Raw genomic sequence first — 14,295 nt, 5'->3', positions numbered from 1 at the left:
AGTGATTAAGAACTGGTTCAGAGGCAAGCAATATTGCCCTGAACCTACCCCAGAGAAGAGAAAGCGCGAGACCCAGAGAACAATACCGGCAATTTGCCACAATACATATATAATCACACATGCACTCTCACACATTCTCCAGGCTCAGAAAACCTATTCCCACGATCTTTCCTTCCCACCCCACCTGGTGCCCACCACCACCAGACTCAGAAAGCTCCATCCCTCTAACTCGATTGCCTTCCCACAAACTTCCAAACTGGGTCAGGGAAAGCAGGAGCAGAGGTACAGGGAGTATGTGTGGGTAGCCCTATACTCTGCAACTGTGAGAGTGAATAAAAATAGTGCAACAGTAGAAGCTTGTATTCCCTGCTCTAGGCCTCCATCTCTAGAGGCTGGAGTTGCTCCAACTCCACCAGTGGTCCTCCCAGCAGCAGCAGGAGGTGGTATTACATACTGGAGTACATCAGCCATGCTGCTTATTTGTGACCTTATTGGTGGGGTTTCTGTCCATCAGCCACTGCATCTTACCACTTTTGCTACTATCTGGTGTGTCTACACTACAAGTGCTACAGCGGCACAACTGTAGTGCTGCAATTATGTGGTTATAGAGCTGTGCAGAAGAAACTTGCTACAGTCACAGAAGGGATTGTTCCACTGCAGTAGTAAAGCCACACCCTCATGAGGAAGTAGCTAAGTTGCCAGAAGAATTCTTCCATCAGTCTAGTGGTATGTATGCCATGGCTTAGGTTGGCTTAACTATATCTGTATGGGGTCTGAATTTTCATACCCCTCAGCGATGTAGCTAGGTCGACGTATGTTTTAGGTGTAGACCAGACCTCACATCAAAGGGTTGCAATGCTTCAATCTGTGTTGCAACTCTTTGATCTAATCTAAATCTGTCCCTACCAGCCTGTAGATCCTCCTTGGTCCAGTGGCCACTCCATCTCTCATCCATTTCTGTAGCTTTTCCTAACTCTTCTGTGGTACCTAGCTGGCCATTAATTTCTTTCTTGCCTCCACTCCATTTCCCCCCTCACCTTCTGGCTGCCTCACCCCAACTCCAGGATCCGTCACTGAGGTTCTATCACTTCATTTGCCAACTGGCCTTTCCCTTAAATCTGTGCCTGCTGACGACTCAGACAGCAGAAAGCCCTATATGAAGTGAAAACTGCACTGCACTTTGCACTGCAATGTACCCTTTGAGTTGTTTCCAAAGAATCTCTGTTTTTGACATCTTTCATGCATTCATGCTTCCTTTGCTTTAGCTGTCAGCTCCTGCAGTGTTAACAATGGGGGCTGTGAACAGGAGTGCATTCAGATCAGTGACAACCACTACAAGTGCCACTGCCATCCACCCTACTATCTGAAGAGAGATGGCAAACAGTGCGAAAGTAAGTGCACTTGACGTGAGCACACTTTAGGAGCAATAAAATACCACAAGACGGTGCACATACCTTTGTTCATTGGACAATATAGTATTTACAATTTTTTTCACACCTAGCTTGCCAGAAACCACTGTAGGTTTTCAATGACTGCATTAAATATACATTTTTGAGGAGCAAAGTTCACTTTTGGTGACTTGAATGAGCTTGTTACTGATTACATAGATTCCTGGTCATTCTGGACATGTCTTAAATGCTGGTTTGAGTTAAAATAGGAACTCAAAATCATTTAAATGGTAACATATAGTTGCTCATTAAGGCATACCAAATTATGGTTTGTGTAATAACTCTGACTCAGCATAAGGTATAGTCTTTGTCCATTTTTAGTTTTTGTTATTAGTAATCACATCTGTCCTCCTCTTTAGGATATTAAACCAAATTCTCTGACAATATTATTATTTGTATTACTGCAGCACCTAGAGACCATAGTCACATCCAGAACACCATTGTACTAGATGATGTACAAATAAAGAACGGTAATACTACCCTGTTTTTTCCCCTTCTTTTGCAAGGCAATGATAACCAGCAGTATGCACTTGCATATATCATAGGTGATTGGGGCAAAATCTTGTGGCCTTACTCAACCAAAACTCCCATCAAAAAGTCAGCTGTCTCTTGTTTCTGTTCTGCAGTACACCGTATATAAAGACTAAGAAGTAAATCCTGCAGTTCTACTCATTTCCAATTCAGCATGTTTGTAGTGAGTTTTGCCTGAGAGTTTGGCCATCCAACTTTATGTACAATCTCTGTTCTGCACGGAGTCAATCTGAACTGAATTCTTGATGGCATTTCAGTGGAAGATTTGGAGCGAGGTTGTTTCTTCTACGCCTGTTCAGGTGTCAGTGTGGCCGATTGTGTGGCTGAATGTCTAAGATTCATGTTAATCAAGATGAACCAAATGATGAGACCATAGCAGGGGAGAATGGGCAACTGGTCTCCAAAATGGTAGGGCAAAACAGTCGTTGAGTTAAATGGAAGTCTGATCAGACCCCTAAGTTGTGAGGCTTTTGAATTCTATTATTGCAGTGCAAACAACTGTAAAGGTTCACTCTCTGACACCATTGGGGCTGATTAGGGTTAGCCAGCCACTGAGGGCAGCAGTTAGTCAGCACTGGATAGACAATGACTAGTAATTATAGAACAGTAGGGAAGGTGCCAATTTAGTACTGTGGGTTCCCTCTTTCTCAAGGCTGGAAGGAATCTAGTCCCAGTTGTATTAGGATCTTGTTTGCTTGTTTACCTTCCACACTTTTAAAAATAATCATTTACATGAGGTAAGCAAATGTATTTTACATCATCATTAAAAGTTCCTCAACTGCTGTATATCTTCTGCCTCTTTCAGCCCACTACTTTGTCGTGGGCCAAGTGCCTGTTCAGATGTCAGATATCAACCAAGAAAGGCAGAGGACTAAAGGCAAGGTCCTTCATCTGGAAGCTCTGCAGATTCCCCATTATTCATGCAAATTCAAAGAAATTTCATCTTTTGAAATCTAATGAAAATGAAAGAATAAAATGTTATTTCTGATACTACAGCAGTCTCTAAAGCACACACGCACACACAGTGTTTTAGTGGATTTTCAACCACATTTTCCTATCTTTTTAAAGGTTTTTTGTTCTTGTTGCAGTATGAAAGATGCACGCAAACAGAGAAACAATGAATGTAACTGGAAACAAAGTGCTGTCAAATATTTTTTCCTCTTTCAGCAATGTCTACATTCATTCAGGTATATCTACACTGGAATGAAATAACTGTACCTGTCCATATCAGCTGACTCAGCTTGCAGTGCTCAGGCTACAGGGCTGTTTAATTGTAGTATAGACACATGGGCTTGGGCTGGAGTCCAGGGTCTGGGACCCTCCGTCTCTTGCAGGATCCCAGACCCCAAGCTTCAGCTTGAGCCTGAGGGCTTGTCTACACTGGCAATTTACAACTTTCTCAATAAGGGGTGTGAAAAAACACCTGAGTGCAGCAATTTTCAGTGATGTAAAGCGTCAGTGTAGACAGAGCACCAGGGCTGGGAGCTGTGCCTTTTGTGGAGGTGTCTTTTTTAGAGTGCTGGGAGAGCTCTCTCGCAGTGCCTTAGTACTGCCCTTAATGTCTACACTGCAATTGAACAGCCCTGCAGCCCAAGCCCCATGAGCCCGAGTCAGCTGACACAGGCCAGCCATAGGTGTTTAATTGCAGTGTAGACATAGCCTCAGTTACAATAATCTTGTAAAATGGAAGGTAAAACCATTTTCAGACAAAAACATGACCTTTACATTGACAGTAAATTTAATTGCTTTCAGTAATGGACCCCTGTACAAATGTGAATGGAGGATGCTCACACATCTGTCAAAATGAGAGAGGATTTGTAAAGTGTGAGTGCCATCCTGGATACTATCTTTCTGCAGACAGAAAGTCCTGTGGAGGTAAGAAGCTGCAAAAAAGACTACTTAATGGGGGAGAAGGGCATTATTTGGTAATATTTCAGTGTAACAGCACTTTTGATGGAAAGGAGTAAATTGTGTGTGTGTGTGTGTGTGTGTGCATATACTGTGTGTATAGAATATAATATTTTTCACGTGCGCGCACACACACACACTATATACGTGTGTGTGTATATATAAAATAATATTTTCACACACACCAGTGTGCATGCACTTGCACATATGGATGTGTAATACAAAACAGCAGTTCTCATTTATTTTTTGACTCTCCCTAGGCCTCCAAAGGTTGTTTTAATAATGACAGTTATGCATTTTAATCTTTTAAGAAATTGTATATACTGTTAATTGGTTGTGGATCTGGGGATAATCTGGCATTATTCATGTGTGATCCCTTGAAATAATGCCTCAAATGAAGATATTGGAAAATTGGTTCAGATAACATTGATCTAGATCAGTGACAACCTATATAGCATTCAAATGTATTTTCAGCCAGGGAACTACTTTCATATTAATAAAGAAACCACTTTGTGAAGAGAAATCATTAAGGCTAAGAATTCCAAATATAAAAAAAGATAGGCTTCCAAGTGGATTTTAAGAAAAATCTAAGGTAGTTAGGTGCCTAAATCAATGAGATTTAGGCACCTAACTCCCTGAGATTCCTTTGAAAATTCACATAATTTTGCCAAAGTCTCCAGCTTGTGAAGTGACAGCTAATTAATGAAGCTGAATAAAATCTTGGAAAGCTTTAAACTGTGACAACTTTAGGGAAGCTGCCAAATCTTTCACCCTGAAAACTTCCACAAAGTAGCAAATGGTTTCTGTACAGTCCTGGGCCCCACTCTTGCAAAGGCACTGATCACATGCATAATGTTACATGCTGCTGTTCCATAAAAGGGTCTTGGTGAGGAGCACAGAACATCTCCTTACCCCAGCTTGGCTCATTACAAAATGTACCTTGGAAAAATTAAAATGAAATAGCCAGAAATGTAAATTCAGAAAGAAATCTGAGCTTCTTAGTTTTTGTTGTTGTGCAGCTACTCTCTACAAGGTCAGAACCTGGCTTTTTAGCATGAGGAATCTTGTTCATTATTCTGTGCTTGAAAGTGATCCTCCTCCTGCTTCTTTGGGTTTTCCAGCTGTGCTGAACTATATTCTTCTGTACTGGCACTTAATTTGCAGAGTTCAGATGGTTCATTACAAGGATGATGGGTCAGAGCACTTTGATGTGTTTGTAGAGGATCCCCTTCCATGTGCATCTCTTCCCCTTTTCACAGGGAAGACGTGGAGTGCCCCTCCTTTGATCGGTGTAGCTATTTCTTAACTCAGCTTTGTGGATATGTCTACTCTGCTCTGATTGCAGCATGCATTGACATACCTGAGCTAGCTTTAATCTAGTTCATGTGAGTACCAATAGCATAGAAGCCACCACAAAATGGGATTAAGCTTGTGCTAGCTGCCCCATGTAAGTACTCATGATCCCAGATGGGTTCCTACAGTCTGCAGTGAAGCCCGTGCTGCCCTGGCTTCACTGCTTTTGGTACTTACGCTAGCTAGATTAAAGCTAGCTCAGGTATGTCTATGTGTGCTGCAATCACAGCCCCTAGTTGCAGTGTAGACATACGATGTATCGAGGAAGCTCTGCAGAGTTCAAGGGGTGGTGCAGCAGAGGAGGTGCTGGTTTCCATGGCACCATCCCATGCTGAAATCTTGGTGGGAGGATGTACAGTTCAGGATGTATCCAAACCAATTTGACAGTGTCCGAGCAGTATAGATAATCAGGCGTCTCTCTTACCATTGATTTAAAATTAATGGGTGTAAGGAGTGTGGTCTAGTGATGACAGCTTCAGGTGAAACGTGATATTATACACGTAAAGTGTTATTTTGAAGGACAGTGATGTGGCTTCAGTGTTTGTGGAATTGCTTGGTGCTGCCTTGTCTACTAACCATAAGATGTTATTTCAATGGACGCTTCTGAAGACTTCTGTTTATATGAGCATGGAAGGGTATAACTTCTTTAAAATATCCCAGCTGATCTCATTGCTGATCTCTTCATTTTGCAGACATTGATGAGTGTGCAGAAGAGACAGCCAGGTGTGCTCATCGTTGTGTGAACACCCTAGGGTCCTTCACCTGTGTTTGTAATCCTGGCTTTGAGATGGGGGCTGATGGAAAACAGTGCTACCGTAAGTGAAAGTTTTACAGCAACACATTTCAGGTGATCTTACCTGGATAATGCAGTACTTCAGTTTTAATGCAATCAGATTAGAACTCCCGGCAATAAAAAAGGATGCACAAATTCTAGCTGAGTATTCTTGCCTTCATCAGAAACACTGCTGCCATTTTGCAAATTTATATATTCTTGAGCATGTATTTCAACCATTACTCCACTGCAAACAGCCCCCTTGAGTTCAAAGGGCAAATAGCCCTGCTGGTTTATCTTCAAAAGGTAGTGAATTATATGGTGGGTGTGATTCTGGAGTTACCCAAAGACACTTATGCATTTTACTGATGTTAGATGGAATTTATTCATTCTCACTTTCCTTTTTCTCATGCCCTGTACCTGGTGCAAAGGGAAAATGTGCATAAGAGCCTGACAGGCTTGTCATCTCTCTGATTTATTCAGGACTCTCCTGACATTTAGAAAAGTGTATTGAGTAAAAAAGCAAGATATATCATGATGAAAATAATCAAGGAACTAAGACTACCACAGCTATTAAATTCCCAGTTGTCCTTCCTCAATCAATGTTTAAATGCTTCACAGCTGGCTCTCTTAAACATCCTCTACTCAACAAACTAGTAACTTGCTCCCTGTGATGATAAGTCATCCTCAGGCTAACTTAAGGAGTAGATTTTAGATTAATAAAGGAGATGGGCTGGAAAAGTTTGTGTCTTTTATGGGTCTGGTGTAAGCTCTGTGGAATGCTATTGTAGACAAAAGCATGACCTGTTTTAGTAAAGAGTTAGGCCGTAACCGTACACTCTAATGATGCTGGGCAGAGATTTTCAGCAGAATTTCCCACATACATTGTGCACTAGAGGTTAATACAATGTTTGGGGGTGGGAGGGTGTTGTTCTATGTAATGTTTTAATAAGGGGGAAAAGCAATTTCAAACCATACAAATAAAACTAAATGCACAATTATTATCAAAACTGGAAACTATTTGAGATACAAATGAGGAACAATGCATATCACCATCGCAAAAACAGATGCTACTGACACACAGAAAATTATATTTTATGTGAGCAGTATAAGGTGTCTAGACCACTCAGGTTCATCCTGGTTTTATGCAAAGATTTTTCTTATTAACTGACAAATCTTTGTGTAGCAGACTTATGCATGTGTTGTATACAACATTAAGAAAAAAAATTAAAAGAAAAATATTCTGAATCTGTTTTAGGTACTTATGTGGCCACCATTACCATATTATCATGAGCACCTCAGTCATGAATGTATTTATCCTCACAACACCCCTGTGAGACCAGTTAATGCTATTAATCCCCATTTTGCAGATGGAGAACTGAGGGCACAGATAGACTAAAGGCCCAAACCTTCAAAGGTATTTTGGCGCTTAACACCCATTGAAATGACTTGTCCAAGGTGACACAGTAAATGGAGCAAGGAATGGAATCCAGGTCTCCTGAGTCCCAGGGAACCCCCCCCCGCCCCCCGCCCATCATTCTTCTCTCTGAATAAATGGTCGTACTTCTTACTATGAATCATATATGGCCTTCTCTCTCCCCTCCCTCTCAGCTGCACTAGCCAGTATTGCAGTCCCTGATCTCCTGAGCATAGGAACTGCTCAGGTAGTGGTGCAAGAAGGGGCAAAGTGTAGGCACCATCACACACCCACATATACACACCCACCAGCTGACGTGGCTGGCCACAGAGGCAAGTATAAGCTGCACCTTTGTACAAACTCTAACAGCAAGCACACTCTTTCTGTGTGCTGGAATGCTGCAGCAGGCATTGCAGCTCCTTAAGACACAATGCTTTCCAGTGTTCCTGCTGCAGTGTTGCAACTTAGATCACCCTCAAAATGGGGCCATGCTTAAAAGCTGCAATCTGGCTGTATACTTAGAGTGGTGGATTATGATTCACCTTCATTCTCCAGGTCTGCAAATGAAGGGCATAGGTGGGAAGGAGGAAGTAAGGAGTTTTCCCTCCCATAGGAGCCCTTCTACAGGGTCTGGGCAAAACCTTGTTGGGGAGCATAGTCCGTGTCCATGTTCTCTCATGTTATGCAGCCACAAGGTGCCTGAAAGAAAACCGAGGGAGAGGCTGAGAATGATGCCTGGGTCATGGCAGAGTGAAGGCGTTCAGGCAGTGTAGCTGCAGTCTGTGTAGTCTTGGAGCCCCCAGGACAAATCCTGGAGAAATAAGTCTGAATTCCTTCTAAAAGCTCCAGCTGCTGTACACCTCCTTCCGAATGTCTCTAATGTACCAAACAGTGCCAGGACAGCATGTTTCATGCATTCCTGGTTAGTTGAACGTTTGGGGCTACATTCCTGAGCTATGGTATTCTACATGACTATGAACATGAAAATACCTGTTGGAATATTTTGAAAACTTATTCTCCCCCTGCCTGCTTTTGCTGGCTGTACCCTAAGAGCACCCTGTTTGAAGTGAACAAAGCAAAACCCCACCTTGGTGAGCCCTCTGTCTAATTCTCATGCTTCCTAGAATGCCCACAATCTCTTCTTCCAGTGTGCAAGCTCACTGCCCTTGTTCAAAGTCTATGTAAAGTGCACCCAGGGATATGTATTTTGTGTACACTAGTGCAATAGACACTTTGCTGTAATCGTGGGCCAGCACCAAGTGATTCAGCACAAAGGTGAATATGATACAATGGTACAATGGAACATTGTTCAGTAGCCCCCAACATGCTCTTCTAACCTCTGCATGGGTGAATTTATATTTTTTACTACAGTGTTTAGCTTCTCAGCAATCAGTTTATGGACATATTGTATTGATGGCTATTCTCTAATTACTCTCCTCTTGTGCTTACTTGTTAATATTCTTTTGATTGTTTCCCTGGAAGGCATCGAAATGGAAATTGTCAATAGCTGTGAAAGCAACAGTGGCGGTTGTTCTCATCACTGCGTGCACTCGATTGGTGGGCCTCACTGTTCTTGCAACCAGGGATATCTCCTTGATTTGGATGGGAAAACGTGCACAGGTAATACATGGTAAATGCAGAATCTCTTTCAAAGAGGGGAGAGGGTACACATGGTCCATCAGACCAGAAAGGGAGATGGGATGTGGAAGGGGAAGCCTAGAATAAAGCTCTCACTTTTGGAGGTGTCTGGTTTTCCCCCTTCATCTTGTCCTTCCTTTTGGTATTTCAGTAAACTGGAGCTTGTCTAAACTTCCCATTCAATATTTCAACTTGGCCTATTGAGAGTTTGATGGGATTATTACTTAATGCTTCTACCTGCATTGAAAAATGACACCTCCATGAAATTGTTGTCAAGAAGGCCAAATTGTTCACAGCCCAAATTTATTTCCTGTCTCCTCAGGGATTAAAATTCCTTTTTCTAAGATTTTCCATATTCCAAGCAACCAGCAGATGATTATCTTTAGTTGTGCACATTGTACTAATTTTTAAAAAAGTGATATGCGCCCACTTGGAGTCCACTTTGCAGTAGAGTTCTTCAACTCCTATCATGCTCATCCATTGTCAAGATTATACCTCCTACTATGTGAGAAATTTCCCATGAGATGTGAAAGCAGGGAAATATTAGATGAGTAGGAAGAAAAATATGGTGATCTGTGAAAAAGGCTGATGATGGAGAATTTTTAAAACAAGAAGGTCAGTTCTGGACTGGATCCTGAAATGAACTGGGAGCCAGCTGGGTTAACAATGAGATTATGTAGACTTGTTTCTTTGTGTGTATAAGAAGACAGACAGCAGCATTCTACACATGCTGGAGCCTAGAGACGGGCTAATGGAGTACTCATAAAGAAGAAAGTTATCATGGTCAAGGTGAAGGTTAGGTGAGAGCATAGAAGAAGATTTCAACAGAGCCGAGGAAGTGAAAAGGTGTTCTGACAGCAAAAATCTTTTTCATTGGCTCCAAGCTGCATGTTTCAAAATACACAATGAGCTTTTAATAGAACTAGGAGACAAGATATCGTCTGAAATATTGCCAGGTAGCTTTGCTTGTGACATTTGCAGGAAAAGGAATACTCCTTGTTCATATAATCTGCTTTAATCAATTTTGTGCTGACCTTCAGCCTCAATTGATTGATTACATTTTCTTTCTCCACTCTCTGGTGTGTACATTTCCTAATAATGGTGGTGCCCATTCCAAGGTTAATTGAGATGCTGACCTTTCGCATCTGTGGCTGCTCATCTCATTAATGGTCAAGAGCATTTTGCAAACTCAGCAATGACAGGCAACCTCTTGAATTGCCACTTAATAGCTCAAAACACTGGAAGAGCTGAGATCAGCTGAGAGCCTGCAGTTAAAAGATAGCAGCTTGATTCTTGTTTCCCTTAATGAGGCCAACAGTTTTTGACCACATAAATTTCCCTGCTTATACAAGACACAATGAGATGGTGGCAAGTTGAGTGTCAAAAAGTAAAATTGCTTATAAATATGTATCTTCTTCTTCTCAGAATGCTTTGTTGATTCAAAGGTTTCTGTTCACTGCTATTTCATGTCACAACAGGCCTGAGGATTGAAAATATTCATATGAAAAACTATCAGCTGTAGATTAATTAATAGGGAAGAGATGCTAGTTATATGCTAGGGTGATTGAGTTGTTGTTGTTTTATTGGTATTTTGGTAACACATAGGAGCTGCCCCCTTATGGAGCAGAATGCCAGTCCTGGACCATTCTATATGCTGTACAAATATAGAATAAGTCCTCTGCTACAAAATGTAGGCAACACGTGTTCTTAATATGTGGCAGTGTTCTTGTAGACAGCCCTGTCTGAAAGTTTAAAACAAAAATTGAGATGGGGGAGGTGATAAATAAGACACAGAAAAACTGGCCACTGAAGTACATTCTCTTTCCTATCTAAATTACAAGACCGTGAGGGCTTAAATGATTGAGAATACATTAATAACTGTCTTTTAATTTCATGAGTCAGATGAGCAGGTTGTCTGTTCAGCACAATCTGTGTTTGAATTGCCACCAGGAAGCCTAACTGAACCCCCACCCCCTTTCTCCCTTCAGACCTGGATGAATGTGAGTCCAGTGAGGCCTGTTGTTCCCAGTTCTGCATGAACTACATTGGAGGCTATGAGTGCAGCTGCAAGGCAGGGTTCCGGCTTAACGCGGATGGCTGCGTATGTGATGGTAAATGGCTTAACACCGATGGCTGAAACTGACTCAGAGCACAAAAGGAAAAAAAGATTTCAAAGCTTCTTCTAGCATTTTGTACCAATTTCCCTGTTAAGAGAGTGTGGCAACAAATACTGCTGTGTTGATAGGATTTTAGCACTGTTTCCATTTTATAACAGTGGGGTGCAGTAATGACTCAGGGTTGCATACAGACAAGCCCCTAAACAGGAGCACAAGAGATGAGTCAGAATAGAGGAAGCCTTTTCCCCTTCCCCCATGCACATGATACAGGGGCATGTCATGAAGGATGATTGCCTTAGTAATCTTACATGAAGGGTGAAGTCCAATATTTGGAGGTTTGGCTAAACCCTAGAAGTTGGGATACATGTCCAGAATTCTTGGACCTACATAGCAGTGCTGTTTTTCTGGTGCTTCTAGCTGAGCCATAAATATGGCAAGAATAGCCTCGTCTCTCATGCACTTATGGTGAGAACTGGGGAGCACAAAAGTCCATTGGAATGGGAAAACAATTAAACAACATTTTCCAGAACCCAGAATGAGTTTTAAATTTTGGATTTTAGATTCAGGTAGGCTCTTGCTTTATTCAAACCTGTCACTAGTTACCATTAATATTTGTTTTCCAGATGTGGATGAGTGTCTTGGTGACAATGCCAGCTGTGACCAAATCTGTGTTAATTCTCTGGGATCATATGAGTGCATGTGTAGAGAAGGCTACAGACTTAATCTCAACAGACATTCCTGCATCTGTAAGTTATTGTAAAGCTTGAAGACAATTAAACACTTCTCACCAATTTAGAACATGACTTTAGAGTCAAGATTTCTAAAAGATTAGAGATTTTGGGTGCCCAACTTGAGACACCTTAAAGGTAGCGAAGCCAAGCCATATGGAGCATGTAGGTCCCATGCAAACCCTCAAAATAATGACTTGGCCATCAGATTAATGGAAGATGTGTGGCTAAATATACTGTACGCTTCTCAAAATCTCAACCTATTTTATTTTGACAAGTTAATATTGCTCTTATTTCAATTATATTACGAAGATAGGCATCATATAAAAAAATACAGAGACTCAAATTCTGCTCTGTTAAACGCAAATCCAGAATATCCTCACTGAAGTCAATGGAGTGACTCTGGATTTCTACCAATGTAACTAGGACAGAGTTCAGTCCAATGACTGCTCATTTAATAACCTAGTTTAATTATTGACTAAACTATGGGACGGAGCTTGATATTTGTATCCAACTGAAAAAAACAGCAATTGTATATTCTTGTAATGCTGAATTTTCAGCTTTTCGTGTGTTTTAGAGCCAAGCCCAAAACAAAAATCTGTAAATTGAGCAGCAGATCTGAATTCAAACTTGTTATGTTTACAACATGATCAAAATACTCCCAGATTTGGGGGAAGGAAGGGGCAGGCAGCAATGAGATGTGGCACATAATTCCAGGTTTGAACTTCAGCATGCTCAAATTTGGTCCAATATAGGGTATGTCTACAGTGCAGTCAGAGTGGAGACTGCAGCATGTGTAATGAGACACCAGCGAAGGAAGCTGGTGCCTGGGGTGGCCAATAGAAAGAGGCGGCAAACCGTCTGTTGTTGGGGCGGCACGTCAGGGTCGTTGTCATCAGCACTTCGGAGGCAGCTCATTTGGTCCACTTCAGTCTTCTGCAGCAATTAGGCGGTGGGTCCTTCTCTCCCTGTCTTCCTCTTTGGCGGCACTTCGGCAGTAGCCCAGTCTTTTTTGCTTTTTTTTCCCCTGCCTCTTGAGGCGTCAAAAAGGCTGGAGCCAGCCCTGTATCAGACCCAAGCTAGCTTTAATCTAGTTAGCTCAAGTAAGAATAGTAGTGAAGCCACAGCAGCACAGGCAGCAGAATGGTGTGTACAAGCCCTCCCAGAGCTCTGTATATGTCCTTGAGGGGCAAGCTTGTACTGTGGCCCATGCTTCCCGAGCTTTACGGCTATTGTTGTTCAAACTAACTTGATCAAAGCTAATTTGGGTATGCCTAACGTGCTGCAGTCACACTTTGATTGCAATGTAGACATCCCCATAGAGATACTGTTGGCTTGAGCTGCAGACTTGTCCAACCCCAGATTCAGAGTTTAGATCTAGGGTTTTATAGGAGGCTAAGTTGTTCTTTCCTCTCTTTTTTCTGCTAATATGTACTCTATTTATTAATATGAATAATTAAACAGATCAGGTGACTATTTTATGTACTGTACAGTTTAAATAAAATCAGTCTGACTTGAAACATCTAATGCACAAAAAGCTGTAAAAGGAGGATGGAACTCCGGAGTGATAAGATGAAGCTCTGAAGCTAGCTCTGTGTTCTTAACACTAGATGATGATGAGCTAGAGGAGGAGGAAGAAGAGAAACCAGAGATCGCTAGGATTCCAGGCCTTCAGTTCAGAAGACCTCCTCAGCTGCTTCATTATGCTGCTGCACTTGGCACCTTCTATGAGAATGAGGACAAAGATGTACGAGGAGAACTCACTCTCATGCGTAAAGTTGGTAAGTAAATTAAAAAATTGTAATTTTTAGGAGAGAAGACACATGGTGGCCAGAGCCAGCAGCTTTGTGAAAGGTAAAGATTCTTTAAGGTGGGAAAGAGATCTTGAGGGGAGAATGAACAGAGCCAGGAAGACTGGAACTGGCAGGAGGCCAGACAAAAAGACAGAGGGCCAAATTCTGCGACAGGAGGGGGTTGCCTTCAGGGGATGTTGGGAGGAAGGATGCCAGCCAAAGACAGGCTTCCTGAATCATTCTGAAGGCAGAGGGCGGCTTCAGTCGGAGTGGCTATGGGGGGAACACAATTGCCAATAGCCCTGACTGCTACCTCAGAAAGGGGCAATATTCTCCATAGTGCCAGTGCTGCTGGACTCCAACCTCACAGAAAATCTAGATGAAGAAACATTAACGGCTAAATATTTTGTGCAGTGTATGTGGAAGGTATTGAACTGGTCATAAATTTGAATAGTCAGCGTGTGTATAACCATAACGTACACATGCCATGTATTTGCCTGAGTAATTGTGTATCCAACCTGGGAGTTACCTGAGACTCAACATCCCTGTTGTTCCAGCCAAATAAGAAGGCTTGGTCATTATAACATAGA

At 42.0% G+C, this 14,295-nt stretch overlaps 1 protein-coding gene across 1 annotated transcript in view; it reads left to right on the top strand.

The window, feature by feature from the left end:
* The window catches only part of LOC116822707 (uncharacterized), a 281,004-nt gene that overhangs the window by 205,668 nt on the left and 61,041 nt on the right, over positions 1–14,295 (top strand). Inside the window, exons 7-12 of the mRNA XM_075068405.1 lie at positions 3,732–3,854; positions 5,933–6,055; positions 8,912–9,049; positions 11,056–11,178; positions 11,808–11,930; positions 13,523–13,693. Of these exons, the coding sequence (XP_074924506.1) occupies positions 3,732–3,854; positions 5,933–6,055; positions 8,912–9,049; positions 11,056–11,178; positions 11,808–11,930; positions 13,523–13,693 (801 nt within the window). The remainder of the gene's footprint in view (positions 1–3,731; positions 3,855–5,932; positions 6,056–8,911; positions 9,050–11,055; positions 11,179–11,807; positions 11,931–13,522; positions 13,694–14,295) is intronic.

This window comes from Chelonoidis abingdonii, chromosome 8 (assembly GCF_003597395.2).
Source record: "Chelonoidis abingdonii isolate Lonesome George chromosome 8, CheloAbing_2.0, whole genome shotgun sequence".
Lineage (NCBI taxonomy): Eukaryota > Metazoa > Chordata > Testudines > Testudinidae > Chelonoidis > Chelonoidis abingdonii.
The sequence above is the reverse complement of the archived record's forward strand: the minus strand, read 5'-3'. Positions and strand labels throughout refer to the sequence as shown.